Below are 18,597 nucleotides of genomic sequence, written 5' to 3'. Positions count from 1 at the left end.
TGGGCCGTTAGGTCTTCCAATATGGTGCCCGCGAGATTCACTTCGAGTGTGTGTGGTGGGGGTGGGAATACCAGGGCTGGCACGGAAATGGAGGTGTTCCCCGCCAGCTCTCTAGCCCTCCTTGTCCTATGCTCACAAACCCCTGCGAGAGCAGGGCCACGATGTCTCCCTTCCTGGCTTCAAGGTAAGAAGAGAGTTGAGGCGGGAGGATGATGCCAGTTCCCACCGCCTTTCCCCACAACCAGAAGGGCGGCCGGAACGGCTCTCCTGCCGGAGGACATCTCTTCTCTGCTGCCACTCAGGCTTCCATGCATGGGCTCAGTGGCCCTTCCCCTCGGCTCACCTTCTCCTCTCAAGCTAACTAGTTGGGCTGCTTATGGGAATCACTTTCTCCAAACCCATGCTTATTGCCTGCGTGTTTTTGCATGTCAACACTGCTGGCACCTCGGCAGGAGGGGTCCGAGGCCCTCTGGATGCTATTTATAGGAAATGCATCTATCTGCATTCCCTGGGAAGCCAGCCTTTGGTGGTTCGGGCCCCGCTTTCTTGGAACGACGTATTTGAAACTTGCTCTGTGCTTCCAGATCTGTGTTTTGCTGGATCGAGCTGGAAGAGGGCCACAGGTTCAAAGATCTTGATGACTCAACAACGTTTCAGAGTCGGAGGGGGAAGTTCTGGGCTCTGGGGGAAGGCTGGGCTCTGGCCTCTTTCTGGGAAATGAGGTTCTCACACAGTGAACAGGGAGCACAGACCCAGGACACCATCACGGACACATGCAGACCGGACCTCTCTGTCGTGGGGCAAAGACAACGTCTGTGGTGCCGGGCGACAACACGGAAATATTTTTTAAAACTAAGAGGAAGGGTTTGAAGTGGCATTTGGCGGGGCAGGGAGAGAAAGGCACCGTTTTTGCATATTTTCTGAACTCTCTGAGGAAGACCCACGGTTGCAGCCTTGAGGTTAATTAGCATTGCAAAGAGAGGTTCGGGACAGGCACTTGAACCTTTGCATTCGTTCGCCTCAAAGCCCAGGTGTACACAAGCGAGCACAGATATTCTCTTCCGGGTCGTTTGGATTTGTCTTGTTCCCCGACATGGGCACATTTGACGGTCACAAGTAAAAGGCCTCACCCAGCGGTCTCCACATCACACGGCAGTCTGGGTCTCGGCCTCAGAGGGAAAGCATGGCTTTCATGTGGCTTCAAAAAGAGCCTGAAAAAGTCTCCGGGCCCCAAATGGTGGCTCCACCCTGGTCCAGGTTTGCAGCTCCCCACCGGGCAGCCTTCATCCCGCGTCAGCGGCTGGAGCTCTAGCAGCGAGGCCACTGTGTTGTGTCGCCATCTCTCTGAAATGGCCTGCCAAAAGTCAAGGCCCCCACGCCGCGGCTGTTAAGGCTCAGACATTTGGCCGCCTATCATCTCCCCTTCCACACCGTACCAAGGAAGAAGACTTAATCTCATCTGCCAAAAATAATTAGGAACTTCACCGTCCCCCTCAAGTCGGATCAGGGCTTGCTTTGCACTCGGGGAAGAGCCCGGGACCCACTCAACAGGCCCGGACCGGGTTCTGCATCTCGGGAGCGATGAAGAGACTCTATTCTCACAACAGGAGACCCTGCGGCCTCCCCCCAGCTCAGCTCTGAACCGAGAGGCAGCAGTTCGGGGTGACCTACAGCCTTCCAGCTAGCTTAGCCCCATCCACACTGGCCAGTGACAAGGCACTGGCTCCCGGGTCCACCGGTATTTGTCAGTTACGTTGCCATTTACAAGGGGGAGGGTGGGAGGGGAGACCCTACACAGAGCTGGAAAAGCACCGCCCACTCACCCAACCAGAATGCTTTGAAGGCTTCCTACTGACCTTGCCTGGTCATCTCTTTTCGCTATCCTTTCTTTCCTGGGACACCCGCCCCACAGCTATGTCCCCATAAAGCCAGGACTCTGACCATCACAAGGGCAGGGGGCGGGGGTGTCCCTGCACGTTGAATAAATGAATCCCTTGCTGATTCGCAAGGCCAAGGGAGCTCCTGACGCCTGCAGGAAATAGCAATGGCTCGAGGAATGGCAGACTAAACAACCCACCCGTTCCCTCTCGGAGCTGCAACTTTATTGTGTGGATTTAACATGAAAATGGTTGGGTCAAAAAGCAGCCAACTGTTGTTCCACAGAGGAACATACTAGGGGAAAGCGGGTCTTTCTGGTGTGGGGAGGTCTCAGGGAAGCCTTACTCAGGGCTCAGAAGGCTAATCCTCAGCCTCTGTCCAGGTTCAAGTTGGGGGGAAATAACAGAGGATCCCAAATTGGTGAAACAAATTTCCAAAGTGTGACAACAGTGTGTGAACACGCAATAATTACCATTAAGTGGTAACAGCCGCCCTTGGTAGTTACTTTCCTTTTTCCTCTATCTTAATAAACTGCAAAACACAAAGCCACTGGAAATACTTAGAAAAAGAATCTGTGGCAGTCCTAACTCGGAACTTTAAAGAGAAAATGCTACACGGTCTTGTCTTTTTCAGGTCCCGGTACCTTGCGTATTTCTTTCTTCCTTGCTCGGTTTTCTTAAGTGATAGCGGGGTGGATGGAAATGCAAACCCCGCGCAAGAAAAAATGCTTCCTCTCTCTCTTTACATTAATAGTTAATACATAACGCGTATGAAAAATGCTTCAAAACTATACATCGCTAGGAAAAAAAAAAAGTATTACCAAGAATCTCTTTCTTCCAAAGAAAAAAGAAGCAATACAGAGATAAATGATAATAAGGTGATTTCTTCCTCCCACTATCCAAATTCAATTTTTTTTTTTTTTTTTTAGCCTACAGGTGACAGGTAACGTCAGTTTCACTGAAGTCAGCCCAGCTGCGCTTAACAAAAGCCCAGTGTCTTGGGACAACATGTATTTCACTTTCCCTTTCTAGGCTTCTTGCCTCCCACCCGGTCTCTGGCCTCAGTAATTAATAGTTAAAAGGCTGACTGCAGACACTTTAGTAAGGGTTTTTATAAAGCTTCTAGATCGCAGCCCCGGCTTTACAAACATGGTTAGTCACCAACATTGAAGTGCAAGAAATACCAGAAGGAAACCCCCAGTCATGCATAAATGCATATATCCTATACATTCAAAGCAAAAAGAAAACAAATACAAATAAGGGGGAAGTGGGCAAAAGTGTGCACAGACACAGAGAACGGTGTGAGCCTCTGACTTTCAAGCGATTGACAAACAAAATCGGTTTTGTCTCCCCCTCTGAGTGAGGGCGTTCCCTTACCGTTCTGGACCACGCTGATGAGGGTGACAATGGCCAACAGGACAATATTGCCCACGGTTTCCTGATCCATGTTTGCTTCGGGCTCCCCGGCAAGGACTGCTCCTGTCTGGTGACACCCTGTGCTGCTCAGAAAGAGGAAGTGAGGGCCCTGCCTTTCATCACTAGAATTTCCAAAGGTCCCAGCACAGTTACACAGTGACTTCTTCTTTTTCTTCTTCTTCTTCTTTTTTTTTTTTTTTTTTTTTAACTAGCCACCAAAGTGTCCTGGCTCAGTGTGACCTGTCAGGAGAAGCAGGGATTCGAAGCCGAGCCGGAAGGAAAGACAAAATAAAACTTATGTTTTAGGGCCACCTGGGTGGCTCAGCTGGTTAAGCGTCTGACCCCTGATTCCAGCTCAGGTCACGATCTCTCGGTTCATGGGATGGGGCCCCACGTCGGGCTCTGTGCTGACAACATGGAACGTGCTTGCGTTCTCTCGCTCGCTCGCTCTCTAAAAATAAATAAACTAAAAACAAAACTTGTGTTTTATTTAGAGAGCAGCAAAAAGATCTGTGTTTTGAATGCTGTCACTGCTTTCTTGGATTCCCAGGAAAAAACCCTGAATACATAACACATGGCAGGGTCCAGAGTAGCAGCCACAGAATAAGGCCTGGATGGGTGAATAAATGGATGAATGAGTAAGAGGGGGACAGCTGACATCTCTATTTCCACAAGGGAAAAAAAAAAAAGGCAACAAGAGAATTAAAACTAAACCGAAGAATTTAGATAAGGAACAGAAATGAGGTTACAGATGACCCTTAAGGAAAACTTTGAACAGAAGTATTATTAAACACCGTGGCTTGACCCCTCAGAGCTCATTGTTAAAACACCTTCCTACAATGGCCTCAGTGTAATTAATGATAAGAGAGGAGAGAAGGTGTAAGAGTGAGCCCGCTGGGGCAGGTAGGTGGTGACCTGGCATTTTACGGGACAGCTTTCTCCGTGTAAATGGCAATCCCTCGGAAGCCACACAGAAAATGCGAGATTCCTGCGATCTTCGGCCCAGACCCAACAACTCTTCAGCAGCGACGGAGTGGAGCTTTTATCAAAACCTCACTTTGAAAGAGAACGTTAGCCACTATACTCGGTGGCCGCAGGGAGCTGCGTCGCAGTGTGGGAGAGGCCGGCTTGAGTGTCCTCCGTTCAACAGAGAAGAGACAGACGTCCGTGGAGGCGGTGTCCAGAGCTTGGAAGCGTGGAGGCCAGTAGCTAGGGCGATCCAGATATGGTCTTGACACTCTTGAGTACTCTCTGAGTGCCTGGGGCACTCTGCCAGGTGTGATGTCACAAGACCGCTTAGGGGGCTCAGCACCAGCGAGATTTGTGTATTCACCTTAATGAGATCTGATTCGTATGGGAAGTTTGGTGAAGTTTCAGGAGCTGTGTAGGGCCGTGTAGATAAGGAGTCTGACCCTCATAAAGAGGTTGCCTTTCTTTTTTTTTTTTTTTTTTAATTTTTTTTTTCAATGTTTATTCATTTTTGGGACAGAGAGAGACAGAGCATGAACGGGGGAGGGGCAGAGAGAGAGGGAGACACAGAATCAGAAACAGGCTCCAGGCTCCGAGCCATCAGCCCAGAGCCTGACGCGGGGCTCGAACTCACGGACCGCGAGATCGTGACCTGGCTGAAGTCGGACGCTTAACCGACTGTGCCACCCAGGCGCCCCAAGAGGTTGCCTTTCTAATGCTCATCATAACTTAGAGATAATGCATCAGAGGCGAAGGCCAGTCCCTTTTTAAAGTACTCCCGTTGCAAACAGTGGCAACTTAGCTCAAACTAGCGTGGGCAAAAAGAAAAGGGGGGAAATGATTGGCTCAAAAAAATCCAAGGAACCAAGCAACCAAAAGTTGGAAAGAACAGAGATGTGGTTGGGCCTTGGAGGTCAGGCATTCTCTCTCTCTCTCTCTCTCTCAAATAGAGTTCTCTCTCTCTTTCAATCTCTCTCTTCCTCTCTCAACTTTCTCTTGGTTTGTCAGCTTTATTCTCTCTGCAGATCACTTTTCCCCACGCTCTAAAGGACTGACTTCTCTCATCTGAATTCTTAGAACGATCTCACGGGCTCTGGGTAGTCACATATCATTCCTTGGACAACCAGATGGCAGGAAAACGAATGAACTGGGGGTTTCCATATCGTTCCCTAAAGAAAGATTGGGAGGGGTGGAGGCATGCCAGGTGTACGTAAACACTATCACACTGTGACTGTCCACTCCTTGTAATTCCAGATCGAAACACCCACTTATCAAAGAAGTGTCTCTCTCGTACAGCCTGGTGTCTTTAAGGCTCAGCCTAGTCTCCTTCCTGCTTGGGCGTCTGTGTTTCTGGCGTGTAAGTGTGTGTCCACAGGCACACAACAAACAGCATCGACAGAGTCCAACGATGTCTTTGAAAATCATCCCAGCCTGGGCTCCTGCCTTCCAAGAAGGGCAACCTCTCCTCTTGCTTCCCAAGCCTCCAGGGGCCCCGCCAGGTGGGAGTGGGGTGGGGTGGGGGTGTGGGGATTGGGGGGGGGGGAGGGGGTTGGCGGTGGGGGTGGGTGATGCCCAGCCATCTCCCCTTTAGAAGAGAAGGCCCTGGTAGGAGTTCAGGAGCTGCACCCCCCTCCCTCCCACGGGGGGCCAGCCACATCCGAGCTCCCCGGAGTCACCCTGGCAGCGTGAGCACGTGCCGAGGGAGCGAGTTCACTTCACCCGGGAAGAGCGTTTTCATAGTCAGCCGAGATGGCCGTTAAATTACAGGGCGCACATTAAGATTCCCGCTGCCGCCGCAGAGGAACACTTATCAGAGGTGAAGCCTCTGGAAATGCCATTCATCTCAATAGAGAGCTGCTGAGACAGAACAAAAAGACGAGGGGCGCCCGGGGAGCGGGGGAGGGGAGCGCACGGCGGGCTCTCCTTTCCCACTGCTAAGGAGATGGTCCCCGGGGGGGCAGCCGGGCCTGGCGGGGCCCAGACCAGACCGGGCACGGGCCCCGAGGCCCTGATCGGCCTGTGCTTTTGCTTCTCAACACAGCGCCCTGTGTGCACAGGTTACTCCTCCCATTGCCCAAAGGGCTAGAACTGAAGTTCAGAGGGGTTAAACTCCATGCCTAAGGACCCACGTGTAGTAAAGGAGCAGGACCAGGATTCAAACCCGGGCCCCTCTAGCTTCAAAGGCTAGGTCCTCAACCGCTCTGAATGCTGCTTCTGGAACAGTTTTCAGAGTTCGGGACTCGCTGGTGCTTCTGCATCGGTGCTGGGCGGGCCCCTCAGAGGCTAGGGCATTAATCAATGGCCCAAGGCCCCTAAAGAGAGATTTATTTTTTATTTTTTTAATGTTCAGTTTATTTTATTTTAGAGACACGGAGTGTGCGAGCACAGAGGGGGAGGGGCAGAGACAGAGGGACACAGAATCTGAAGCAGGCTCCAGGCTCCGAGCCGTCAGCACAGAGCCTGACGCGGGGCTCGAACTCACGAACTGCAGGATCATGACCTGAGCTGAAGTCAGAGGCTTCGCCGGTGGAGCCACCCAGGCGCCCCAAGAAAGATTTTTTTAAAAGGAAGGAAAGGAAAACAAATACACGTCACAGGAAATAACATATTCCCCAGACACCCCACTGTTGTAAAGGTAGTTTAACTAGAACTATCCCACGGCTCCGAGCTGTGAGCCCAGCCCTCTGCTCCCAGATCCCTGCTCCCAGCACCCCTGTGATCATGCCTGTGCTGCACTTACAGCGTGTGACAGGTTAGTTAGACAAATGTGCTGGGAGTAGGGAAGGATAATTAGCACATTCATTAATTAGAGTACTGCTGGTAGTTTGACTGTGAAGGACAACCATTTGTCAACAGAGATCAGGACAGCTGGGGCCACGCAGCCACTCAGGGGGGCAGCAATTCAGAGAAGGCAGTGGCACTGACCAGCTGCTATAAAAAACATGGGAGCTGCTCACTTAGCGTCAACAGGCTTCCGTCACCATGGCAACACGGGGCCACTTCGTAGGCTGTCAAGCAACAACATTCACATATCCTTCATCTCCCCTCCAGTACATGTTGCCGTTCCATGATATCTCTTCCCTTCACTTTCCAGACAGGGTGGCCCTCCGTGTTCACCAGGACGAAGACTTCCCTGTACGTAAGTGCTGGGAGCGAGGCAGCAGGCACAGAATTCTCCCGGGCTGGGGCCATCAACTCTAGCTGGGATGTAGAGATATAGCCCAGGCCCACGGGTGCATACTGTGGAGGGGTACAAAGCAGTTCCTTTAATTTCAGCTATTCTAAAAACTATTCAGACCACGTTGATCTGAAAGATAGTTGATATCAACAAAGACCAGGCCATGGTGCGTTCTAGATATCACACATCAATAGTCTCCAAGAGAACTAAATCAGCCTGATTAAAGTTGTCAAGTCTCCTTCCCCAGCTACTATCAGATGGTCTTTCTTTACGTGAACAAACAGCCCATGGTCCTGACTTGAATTGAATTAAATAGAGATGAGCCTTCATGCCAATAAATAGATGAGGAAACTGAGGGATAGTGAATCGGCCATAACCTCAGTCCTACTGACTAAATTGCACACACGCCCAGGGCATTGAGCTAGGTGCTTTACAAAGGAAAATGACATTCACAGATACGATCTCCATGTCCTAGAGTCTCAAGCTATAAGCTGATAATACCAGCGCAAAGAAACGAATAGAAGCTGAAGTCCGCAGACACTCAATGCAGACTGTAAGAAACCGAGGTAGCATCCAGGAAATGTCTTCCCTCCCGTATCACAAACACACAAAACACAGTGTGTGGCTATGAGCTTGTGGAAAGATTAAGTAAGCCACCCATAAGAGCAGAAAACATCATACGTGTGTCATACAAAAACAGGTATCTCGTGTGGGTTCCTTTCCCCCAGCTATCAGCTTGCCTTACAGGCTCTCTATGGAAAGGAGGCCAGTAGTGGGCATGACCAGATGTGGACGCATTCAGTTCTAATAGAAATAAAAAATTGTGAGGCTCATATACGCCCAGTTAATTTTTGACAGAGTAATTCAATGAGGAAAGGAATGTCTTTCAAACAAAGGGTTCTAGAACAACTGGCCATTCATGGGGGGGAAAAATGAACCTTGACCCTACGCCCAAATCACACACGTATAACTAGAAATGGGTCTTCAACCCAAACCTAAAAACGAAAACTGCAAAGCTTCTGGAAGAAAAAAATAAAAGGAAGTCTTTGTGACCGTATGGAGGGCAAAGTAGTTTTTCTTCCATTTTTTAAATTTTTCTTTCATTTATTTTTCATTTTATCTTTCATTTGTTTTTCATTTTTTTATTTTTTTATTTTTTCTTTCATTTTTTCATTCTGTATACAGTTGACATACAACATTACATGAGTTTCAGGTATACAACATGGTGATTCAACTTGTCTGTATGTTATCCTGTGCTCACCACAAGTGAAGCTGCCATCTGTCACCAGACAAGGCTATTACAATGCCATGGGCTTGATTCCCTAGGCTGTAAAAAGTTGTCGTTGTTTTTTAAAGACACAAAAAGTGTGAGCTGGGTAAAGAAAAAAATCAAAATTTAAAACATTTGTGCCTCAAAAGACACCATTCGGAGAATAAGAGGGCAAGCCACAGACAGGGAGAAAATACTTGTAATACATAAACTTGATGAAGGATGTAGTCTCTCCAGAATATATAAAGAACTTATTCCCAGCCAGTGATAAGAAGATGAACAATCCCCGTTTAAAAAAAAAATGGGTAAATGACTTGAACAGACATGTCACAAAAGAAGATCTACAAATGGCCGATAAGTGCGTGAAAAGATGCTCGGTGTCATTAGTCATCGGGAAACGCAAAGTAAAAGATCCCACCATAAACCTTCTGGAATGGTCAGCAAGGACGTGGAGCAAATGGGACTTTAACCCAACCCATTTCTGGTCAGAGCGTAAAGTGGTAAATGTAAAAAAGGGGCAAAGTACAAATGAAAACACTTCGGAAAAAGTTTGGTAGTTTCTTAAAAAGCTAAATCCACATTCACTCTATGACCTGGCAGTCCATTCTCAGATATTTGTCCAAAAGGGATGAAAACACGTGTCTTGTCACAGTCCGGGTTTCACCAGAGAAGCGGAGCTGCTAGAAGATTCTATACATGTTTACATATTTATATTTATACATATAATCCATACATGTATATGCATGTGTCATAGGGATCCGAGCTTACACAACTGTCTATGTGAATGTATTTGTTTTCTAGGGTCGCTGTAAAGAAATTTAAGACAATAGAAATCTATCGGGACACAGTTCTGGAGAGTAGAAGAAATCCAAAATCAAGGTGTTGGCGGGGCCATCAGCTTCTGAAACCTATAAGGGGAAGGTCCCTCTCTGCTCCCCCCAGCTTCTGGTGGTCGCCAAGAGTCCTTGGTGTCCATTAGCTTGCAGCTGCAGCCCTTCAGTCTCTGTACCTGTCACTACCTAGTGCTCATCCCTTAGGTCTCTGTCTTCACATGGCCATCTTCTCATGAGGACAACAGTATGTTGGATCAAAAGTCCACCCTAGGGGCGCCTGGGTGGCGCAGTCGGTTGAGCGTCCGACTTCGGCCAGGTCACGATCTCGCGGTCCGTGAGTTCGAGCCCCGCGTCGGGCTCTGGGCTGATGGCTCGGAGCCTGGAGCCTGTTTCCGATTCTGTGTCTCCCTCTCTCTCTGCCCCTCCCCCGTTCATGCTCTGTCTCTCTCTGTCCCAAAAATAAATAAAAAACGTTGAAAAAAAAATTAAAAAAAAAACCTACCCCAGTGTGACCTTTCTTAATTCATTATATTTGCAACGACCCCATTACCAAGCAAGGTCACATTCTGAGGTACGGGAGGTTAGGACTTCAACAGGTCTTTTGGAGGACACAGTTCAACCCTTAACTGCACAGCTTCCGTTCTCCACTTGGTGGAGAACAAGTGGTTCTCCATTTGGTGCTGAAGCCTCAAATCTAAAAGGGCAAGCCGACAGGCAAACAGGGGCAGGTAGAGAGGTACATGAAGCGGGGGAAGCAAGAACTGGACAGACGCTAAAATCTGTGAGGAAACCACGAGGACAGGCTGGAACCCATATCTTTCACACACCGACTTTAAGCCCAAACCTCAATGACTGCGGCTTTCTGCCAGAGAATCTGGTAGCCTCGTCACAGTCCAGTCAGAGAAGCTGAAGGAGTTCCTAGAACAAGCTGCAAGAACTGAGGGCCCAGCCAACTGCCCTAAGTCAACTGGTTGAGCCAGCAGATAGGCAAGAATGTGTGTGCCAGAGAGCCATGTGCCCTGCCTAACTGCTAAGCATAAAAAGATGGCTGCTGGTTCGCGTCTACCTTCCAAATTCATGTCAAATGCCTCCTGTAGTCCACACTAACCCAGAACTAGGCAGGGAGATGAGAGGAGGGTGGGAGTCAACTTCTGCCAACCGCCTGTGCGTGTTGATATTTTGACCTCCTCCCATGAATCATGAATGTTCTTAATGGCATCTAGAATAGTGAATCCTTTCCAGAAGATTTTCAATGGACTTTGCTCAGATCCATCAGAGAAATCACTATTTATGGCAGCTCTAGCCTTACAAGATGTATTTCTTAAGACTCCTAAGTCAAAGTTACTTCTCGATTCATGAGCTATAGAATGGATGTTGCATTAGCATGCCTGAAAACAGCATTAATCCAAAAAAAATATTAATCTCCTTGTACAACTCCTTCAGAGCTCTTGAGTGACAGGTGAATTGTCAGTGAGCAGAATTGTTGGAAGGTATCTTTTTTTCTGACCAGAAGATCTCAACAGTAGCTTCAAATATTCAGTAAGCCATGTTGTAAACAGATGTGCTGTCCTCCAGGCTTTGCTGATCCACTTATAGAGCACAGACAGAGCAGATTTAGCATAGTTCTTAAGGGCCCCAGGATTTTTGGAATGGACAATGTGCATTGACTTCAGCTTCAAGTGATCAGCTGCACTGGCCCCTAACGAGAGAGTCAGCCTGTCCTTTGAAGCTTTGAAGGCAGCCATTGACTTCTCCTCTCCAGCTCTGAAAGTCCTCGGTGGCATCTTCTTCCAACAGAAGGCACTTTGGCCTACACTGAAAGTCTGTTCTGGAGTGTAGCCACCTTCATGAATTATCTTCGGCAGATCTTCTGGAGAACTTGCTGTAGCTTCTACACGAGTGCTTACAGATTCACCCTGTACTTTCATGTTACGGAGACGGCCTCTTTCCTTAAACCTCACGGAACCCACCTCTGCTGGTTTTAAACTCGAGTGGCTTCCTTACCTCTCTCTGCTTTCATAGCGTTACAGAGAGCTAAGCCTTGCTCTGGATCAGGCTTTGGCTTCAGGGAATGCTGTGGTTTGGCCTTCTATCCAGACCGCTCAGACTTCCTCCACACCAGCAGTAAGGCTGCTTCACTTTCTTATTTGTGTGGTCACTAGAGCCGCACTTTTAAGGGCCTTCGATAACTTTCTTTTTTCATTCGCAACTCGGCTGCCGGTTGGGCCCAAGAGACCTCGCTTTCAGCCTGTCTCGGCTTTCAACACACGTTTCTCACGAAGCTTCATCATTTCTAGCTTTTCATTTAAGGTGAGAGACATACGACTCTTCCTTCCATTTGAGCACTTAAAGGCCGCTGTCGGGTGACTCACTGGCCTTATTTCAATATCGTTGCGTCTCAGGGCACAGGGAGGCCTGAGGAGAGGGAGAGAGACAGGGACGGTTGGTTAGGGGAACAGTCAGAACACACACATCTATCCATTCGTTTCACCTTCTTATATCAGCGTGGTTCCCGGCACCCCAAAAACAATGACCATAATAACATCAAAGAACCCTAATCGCAGATCACTGTAAAAAATGGGATAATAATGAAGTTTAAAATATCATGACAGGAGCACCTGGGTGGCTCAGTCAGTTGAACACCCAACTTCGGTTCAGGTCATGATCTCGAAGTTCTTGAGTTCGAGCCCCGTGTCGGGCTCTGCGCTGCCAGCTCAGAGCCTGGAGCCTGCTTCGGATTCTGTGTGTGCGTGTGTGTGTGTGTGTGTGTGTGTGTGTCTGCCCCTCCCCTGCTCACACTCTGTCTCTCTCTCTCAAAATAAACATTAAAATAATTTTTTCATCAAAATAAAATAATAAAATACGATGAGAACTACCAGAATGTGACACAGAGACACTAAATGAGCAAAAATGGCACCCATAGCCTTGCTCTATGCAGGGTTGACAAATCTTCGACCTGTACATCTATGTTAAAACCTGAAGGATGAGTAGGAATCAGCTTAGCAGAGACGAGAGGAAAGAGGAAATGATGTGTTCAAAGATCCCGAGCAGGAGAAAGGTCACAAGGCAGCTGAGGAACTGAAACGCTGGGCATTTAGCTGGAAACTAGATTGAGGAGATGGGAGGGGAGGGGCCTGGGGAACCGCTTCACCGAGGGCCTCGCCAGTGCGGCCAGGAGTTTCAAAATGATCTTGGGAACAGAGAGAAGCCACTCCAGGACTTTAAGGGGAGTTGTCTCGAAACAGGATGGGCATTTGCCATCAGCTGAGCAGGGTGGAGACGGGGAGAGCAGCTGGGAGGCCGCGCCAGAGGTCTATGGAGAAAAGGGGATGAGTTAGACTTGGCGTGGTGGCAGCGACCTTGGGCAGAAGTTGGTGGGTTGGAGGACTGTTTCTTGAAGAGTCACTGCAAGGGTTAGCGAGGGACGAGGGATAAAAGGAGGAGGAGCCAAGGGTGATTCTCAGAGGTCTGACAACCTTCCAGATGAGTGTTGGTGTAATTCCCTGAGAAGTTTCTCTGGAGACTCTTTCATTATCATTGCCCTTGCAGCCCTTTGCTGGGGGGAGCGTGTGGGCACACAGCTGAAGTTCCCGGTGCCACGTTGACTCGGGCTACCGTCGAGTGAATGCTTGATAAGCACCCTAGCTCGCACACAGTCGCGTGGCAACACGACAGTGAGGTGGCAATATTAGACCTGCTGCGGACGTGTGTGTATTAAAAATGAACGCCCGTCTTCCGTGGTCTCGGATAGCAAAGGACTAGAGGGACTTCTGCGGCCGGCAGAACGGGGGGGGGGGGGGGGGGGCATGTGGAGTAGACTCAGTGAAGGGTCCACGAACCCTGTGCCGTGACGGAGAATGGAATTACAAGCTTCATTTCCCCCCAAGTACATGGCCACAAGGGGTTCCCAGCTCGAGATGAGGGGTGGAGCATCCGCACAGAATTCCGATCCCTGCGACCACAGCGCCCGCAGAGAGGTGGAGGGACAAATTAGAAGAGCGGCTCTAATCCCAGGAGGGTGCCCTCGGGCGGCAGACGGGTCCTTGTCCTCCGCAGAGAGCAGGGAGAGGGGAGGAGAAGTCCTGTGGGGGTTGCTGGGCCTTATTTTATTGACAGAAATGACGCAACAGGCAAGGAAAGAGAATACTCAGATCGAATGACGGGGCATTTAAAGACTCAGAAGTTAAACTTCTTCCCCCAGCGAAATTAGCCTGACCACAGTACCAGAATATATATAGCATTAGAGTGTTTTTGTTCCTGTTTTCCTTTTGAATAAACCAGCCGAAAACATTATTGTTTGCGGTGCTAAATGGATTTCATAACCAATACAGGATGTGGCTAAATTCATATTACTGTGATAATTTTAATTGAATTTCCTGACTCTCACATGCTTAATTGTCAACTTTTAGCACTGCATTAAACATAAGTTTCCAGTGTTATTAATATGAAATGCTCACATTCCCTTAAGACCGTGATTATATTTTGCTTATCATTCCTGCATGTTGTATTAAGTCTATTTAAAATATGTCCCGAGAGACCCTTATATGTTTACTGCATTAGAAGAAAAACAGATGTTCTCACATATCCTGATAGATATTGCAATTTACATTGTATATGAAGGTTGCTGAGAACCACTTAGAGGTTTGTTTTTTTAGTCGGCCAGAGGGCTTAAGGTTTAAGTAATCCACAGTATCCGATAGTGTGTGACACTATAAAACTCAAAACAAATGCCAGTCACATTTTCCAAACGCAAACACACATTTTAAAAGTATCCTTGGAAAGAGGGAAAAAGGAGCATTTGAACCACAGCCTCGTTGTCCTCAGGCTGTGTTTGAATTACATGCACAAGTGAGCACTTGCCTCAAGTTTACCTGCAGAACCGCCCCACCTGTCCCTCCTCACTCACGTGGAACTTGTCCATGAGCCCCACTTGTCCAGCGCACGCCGCGAAGTCCGACATAGCGAAGACAACCCTGAGCAACTCAAACAGATTTAACGGAGACTATTCACCAAACAAAACAGCGTTTGATTCTCTGAACTGCCCTAAGAAGGCTGGTCATTTTATACAGGATCGTAACAAGCTTAGTCGTCTGAAGTCCATACTTCCGGCAAGAGAATCAAGAGCTAGAATAAGGAGACAGGTGAGTGACAATGTGGGAATATTTATCGAATGCAGCTAAATGCAAGCAATCTTACACACGTCACTTTATTTAGACTTTAAAGCAACCCTATGCAGAGGTATTATTGTCCCCTTATCCAGAGAAGAACACTGAGACTGAGGGGTCACCCGGTAAACAGGAGGTGAAACCGAAGTCCCAGTCAAGGTTGCTTTGGCTTCGGAGAATCATAACAATAACGTAATTGCTAATAGGTTGCGGCTGCCTTTTCCCCTGCACGGTGCCGCCGACAGAGAAGCATCCAGGTTCCCGAGCGAGCCCGGATGCACGTGGAGATGCTCTGCACGCCCACTGCCTGAGAAGGCAGCACCACCTTCACCTTGGCCAGGGCACTGTGGCACAGCCGTATTCCTCACAGCAGAGAATCTTCCTAATAGCAAAAGGTAACATAGATCTGGTGCGGTAAATACACCAGGCACGGTACCAGGTGGCTCGTACTCAACGTCTCCAAAGTCCCTATGATGATTGCCCTCATTTGCAAATGAGAAGAGTGAAGCTCAGAGAACCCCAGCAACTTGTTCGTGGTCACACAGCAAGTTAGAGCACGGTACTTAAGGCCATACTTGTCAGTCTCCAAAGCCAGTGAGACCTAGGGGCTTCATGGAGGCCCCGGGGGGCTTAGGCAACCGGTCATGGGCGCACGTCAACCTGGAGAAGGAGCAAGGTGGCGAGCCCAAGGACCAGGACAGCCCTCCTATATCTTGCGACACGCCATAGCCAGTTGAGAAACGATCTGACCTCGGAAGGGCCCCGCCCCCGCCAAGGGCTAATCTCTCACGACCTTGACAGACGCTCAAAAGGGGGAGCACGGCACAAGACTGCAGTGAGTAGCAAGACAGAAGCCGAGAATGGCGTTGTTCACTTAGTAAAATGAACACTTTGGCAAGCCCTGAGTTTCCCAACAGGAACCAGAGACCGTAAGCTAAGTGGAGACGTTCTGCCAAATGCCCAGGGCCCGTTGGCAGGCGGTCTTCTAAGAGGCCACAAGAAGTCCCCCAACGGCACCACCTGCCAATGTTTCCCACGTCTAGGGTCCTCCCCTCTGGCGCGGCCACGAGAGCCCGACAGCGAACTGCACACCACGTGCTGGTCCCCGGAGCACCCCTTGGGCTCCCGGGCAGCTGGCAGCCTGGCAGGGGTCCCCCCCCCGACAAGCCCCCTGCCAGCCGCTGCCTCTCGGGCAGGAGCCAGGGGAGGAGGGAGAGCGGGACAGAATGAGTGCAGCCTGCGGAAAGGGATCACTCACACACAACGATGACGAAGCGCTCACCCCCCTGGTTTCCGCACCTGTGGATGTCCCCCTCTCCTTGCCCTCCCCCTCCCCCTGCACAGCAAAGGCCTTTCTGTGAGGAGGAAGGAGCCCTTCCCTGCCCAGGTGTCTTTCTCAGGAGAGAGGAAAAGGGGTCCTCTGGCCTCTCCCTCCAGAGGAACGGAGACATAGTCTAAGCCCTTCATGAATCTCGGAACACGCGGCCCAGGTTTTTTCTGTTAAGGTTAGTACATCCATCACTTATCCTAATGCTTATTCAGCATCCCTTTAGAAAGAGCCAGGGCTGGGAGTTCCCTCGACAAAGTAGCTTTCAGGGACTCGCCATTATTTAGTGCAAGGCAAGTAAGAATCCCTTAGCTGCTGATTAGGAGTGCGACCCCATGATGCAGATTTATGGAACAAGACTGGAGAAGAAATTTGGTTCAGAAGTAGGTGGAGTTGGACGTACGTCCCAGGACCTTCGCGCTTCTGGGAGCCGTCGGCTCTTAAAACCACCGCATGTGCCCGAAGACTCAGGTGGGTTTGTAGGGGGGCACGTAGAAGATGCCTCCAACACACACACACACACACACACACACACACACGCACACACGCACAACGAGCACCTCAGAGACAGCCAACATCTTCTATGTTCCCAAGGCTCCCCAGGGGGCCTAAAGATTTCCCAAATTCAGAGGTTTTCAGACTTTTCCCGTGCATTCCATGAGAGCTGCGGTTAAATGCCAGCATTTTTTGCTTCTGTTGACTTCCCAGAGTTGTGTGAGGCCCTGTTTACAGTGACAACAACTCTACAGAGCTCTAGCAAGATCATCCAGCTGTGTTGAACGCCCCCTTTGCACGGGGCTCGGGGGTGGGAGGGGAGAGAGGGGCAGAGGTGGGGGTGGGGAAATCAGGGCCTGCAGAGCCCCCACAGTGGGAGCGGGTGCCCCTTCAGCCTCACCTCTGCCGGAGCTGTGGCACCTTCACTTCCCTAGTCCCATGTGCCGGGAAGCGATTTCTGTTCCTTTCCTGGGTGCCTCATGCCTCACCAGCCTCACCAGACAAAACACACTTCAGATGAGGATGGGGGTTGGTACAGTCTTCTGACTGTGGGGTCAGAGGCGGTGCAAGGAGAGGACCCGAAGTTGCAATGTTATCTCACTTACTCATTTCCTTGTACCCTGCAGAGAGGAAGGCTCATAGGTTCAGGTCCACAGAAGGACAAGTGTCCCACGTGGACACTTCCTCTTTTCAAACGTCTGTGTCACCCCCACTTAATCTGTCTCCTACTCTACCCTCGCAGCCCGGTGCCCTCACTCCTTCCCCTCTTTAGAAAGCTAATCCTGGGGCACCTGGGTGGCTCAGTCGGTTACGCGTCCGACTTCAGCTCAGGTCACGATCTCACGGTCGGTGGGTTCGAGCCCCGCGTCGGGCTCTGGGCTGACGGCTCAGAGCCTGGAGCCTGCTTCCGATTCTGTGTCTCCCTCTCTCTCTGCCCCTCCCCCGTTCATGCTCTGTCTCTCTCTGTCTCAAAATTATATAAACGTTAAAAAAAATGTTTTTTTTAAATAAAAAAGAAAGCTAATCCTCCCCATCCACCATTTCCAGCCCTTCAACCCCCACCCCTTCCACCATCCCACATCTCCAGAAAGTTCTCCTTCTTATGTCTTGGAAAGTCCAGCTTCTCAGGCTTTGCTCAGATGCACAACCTCTCTTCTGCTCAACTTTTGCCAATTTAGGATTGGAGAAAATGAAATGCAGCAAAGAACATGTGGGGGCTCTTATACCCAGGCATGGCTGGAGGCAAGTTGGCTTAGGCACATCCAGGACCGGGACCCAAAAATCCTGACAATGCTCCCTGCCTACAGTTCTGCGTCTTTGCGAGCCGGCTTCTTCCCCTCCGGCTGGAGTCGGGCTCTAATTCAAGGGCAATGGTGGTGGTGGGTGTTTCACTCCACTTCAGAGTCCCCAACAATGAGAGCGACGTAATCCGTTGTGATCTGGAGTAGCAACCCAGTCTGGCTTGACTTGAGGCAAATGTGTTCTTCCTGTTAGCATGGCTTTGTTCCTGGACCTTGCAGAATAAAAAATCCTGGCACCTTGGTCCCGGCCCACCTTACAAACTCCATGACATGTCTTAGCAGCTGTTACTGGTTGAATTGCATCCTCCGAAAGATACCCTCAAGTCCTAATGCCTGCAGCCTCAGAATGTGATCTTATTTGCAAAAAGGGTCACTGCAGATGTAGTTATTTAAGTTAGGATGAGATCATCCTGGGGTCAGGGGGGCCATTTTCCAATATGACTGGTGTCTTATAAGAAGACAGACACTCGGGGCGGAGGACGGGGGGCTGACAACAGAGGCACATGTGACAATGGAGGCACAGGTTGGAGTGATGGATCTACAAGCCAAGGTTTGCAGGCAATGCCAGGAGTTGAGAGAAAACCATGGAAAAGATTCTCTCCTGGAGCCTTCAGAGAGAGCATGGCCTGCCAACATGTCCATTTGGGACTTCTAGCCTCCAGAATGAATTCCTGTTGTGTGAGGCCTCCCAGTTTATTGTACGTTGTTATGACAGCTCTAGGAAATGAATACAGCAGTAAATACGGGTTGTTCCAACTCGAGTCGA

At 49.6% G+C, this 18,597-nt stretch overlaps 1 protein-coding gene and 1 long non-coding RNA gene across 5 annotated transcripts in view; both read right to left on the bottom strand.

Annotated features, from left to right (window-relative positions):
• ALOX5AP (arachidonate 5-lipoxygenase activating protein) overlaps nucleotides 1-3,413 on the bottom strand; it is a 30,134-nt gene extending 26,721 nt beyond the window's left edge. For 3 of the 4 annotated variants that reach the window (XM_011282769.3, XM_006927193.5, XM_011282835.4), the window contains exon 1: nucleotides 3,255-3,409. In XM_011282769.3, the coding sequence (XP_011281071.2) occupies nucleotides 3,255-3,324 (70 nt within the window). In that variant the 5' untranslated portion in view covers nucleotides 3,325-3,409. Of the gene's footprint in view, nucleotides 1-3,254 lie in introns of all 4 variants that reach the window. The other variant, XM_011282720.4, reaches the window with a different exon arrangement.
• Nucleotides 3,414-9,987: 6,574 nt separating this feature from the next.
• Nucleotides 9,988-18,597, bottom strand: part of LOC111559523 — a 31,426-nt gene continuing 22,816 nt past the window's right edge. The window contains exon 5 of the long non-coding RNA XR_006592207.1: nucleotides 9,988-11,958. This is a non-coding gene — a long non-coding RNA (uncharacterized LOC111559523). The remainder of the gene's footprint in view (nucleotides 11,959-18,597) is intronic.

This window comes from Felis catus, chromosome A1 (genome assembly GCF_018350175.1).
Source record: "Felis catus isolate Fca126 chromosome A1, F.catus_Fca126_mat1.0, whole genome shotgun sequence".
Taxonomy (NCBI): domain Eukaryota; kingdom Metazoa; phylum Chordata; class Mammalia; order Carnivora; family Felidae; genus Felis; species Felis catus.
The sequence above is the reverse complement of the archived record's forward strand: the minus strand, read 5'-3'. Positions and strand labels throughout refer to the sequence as shown.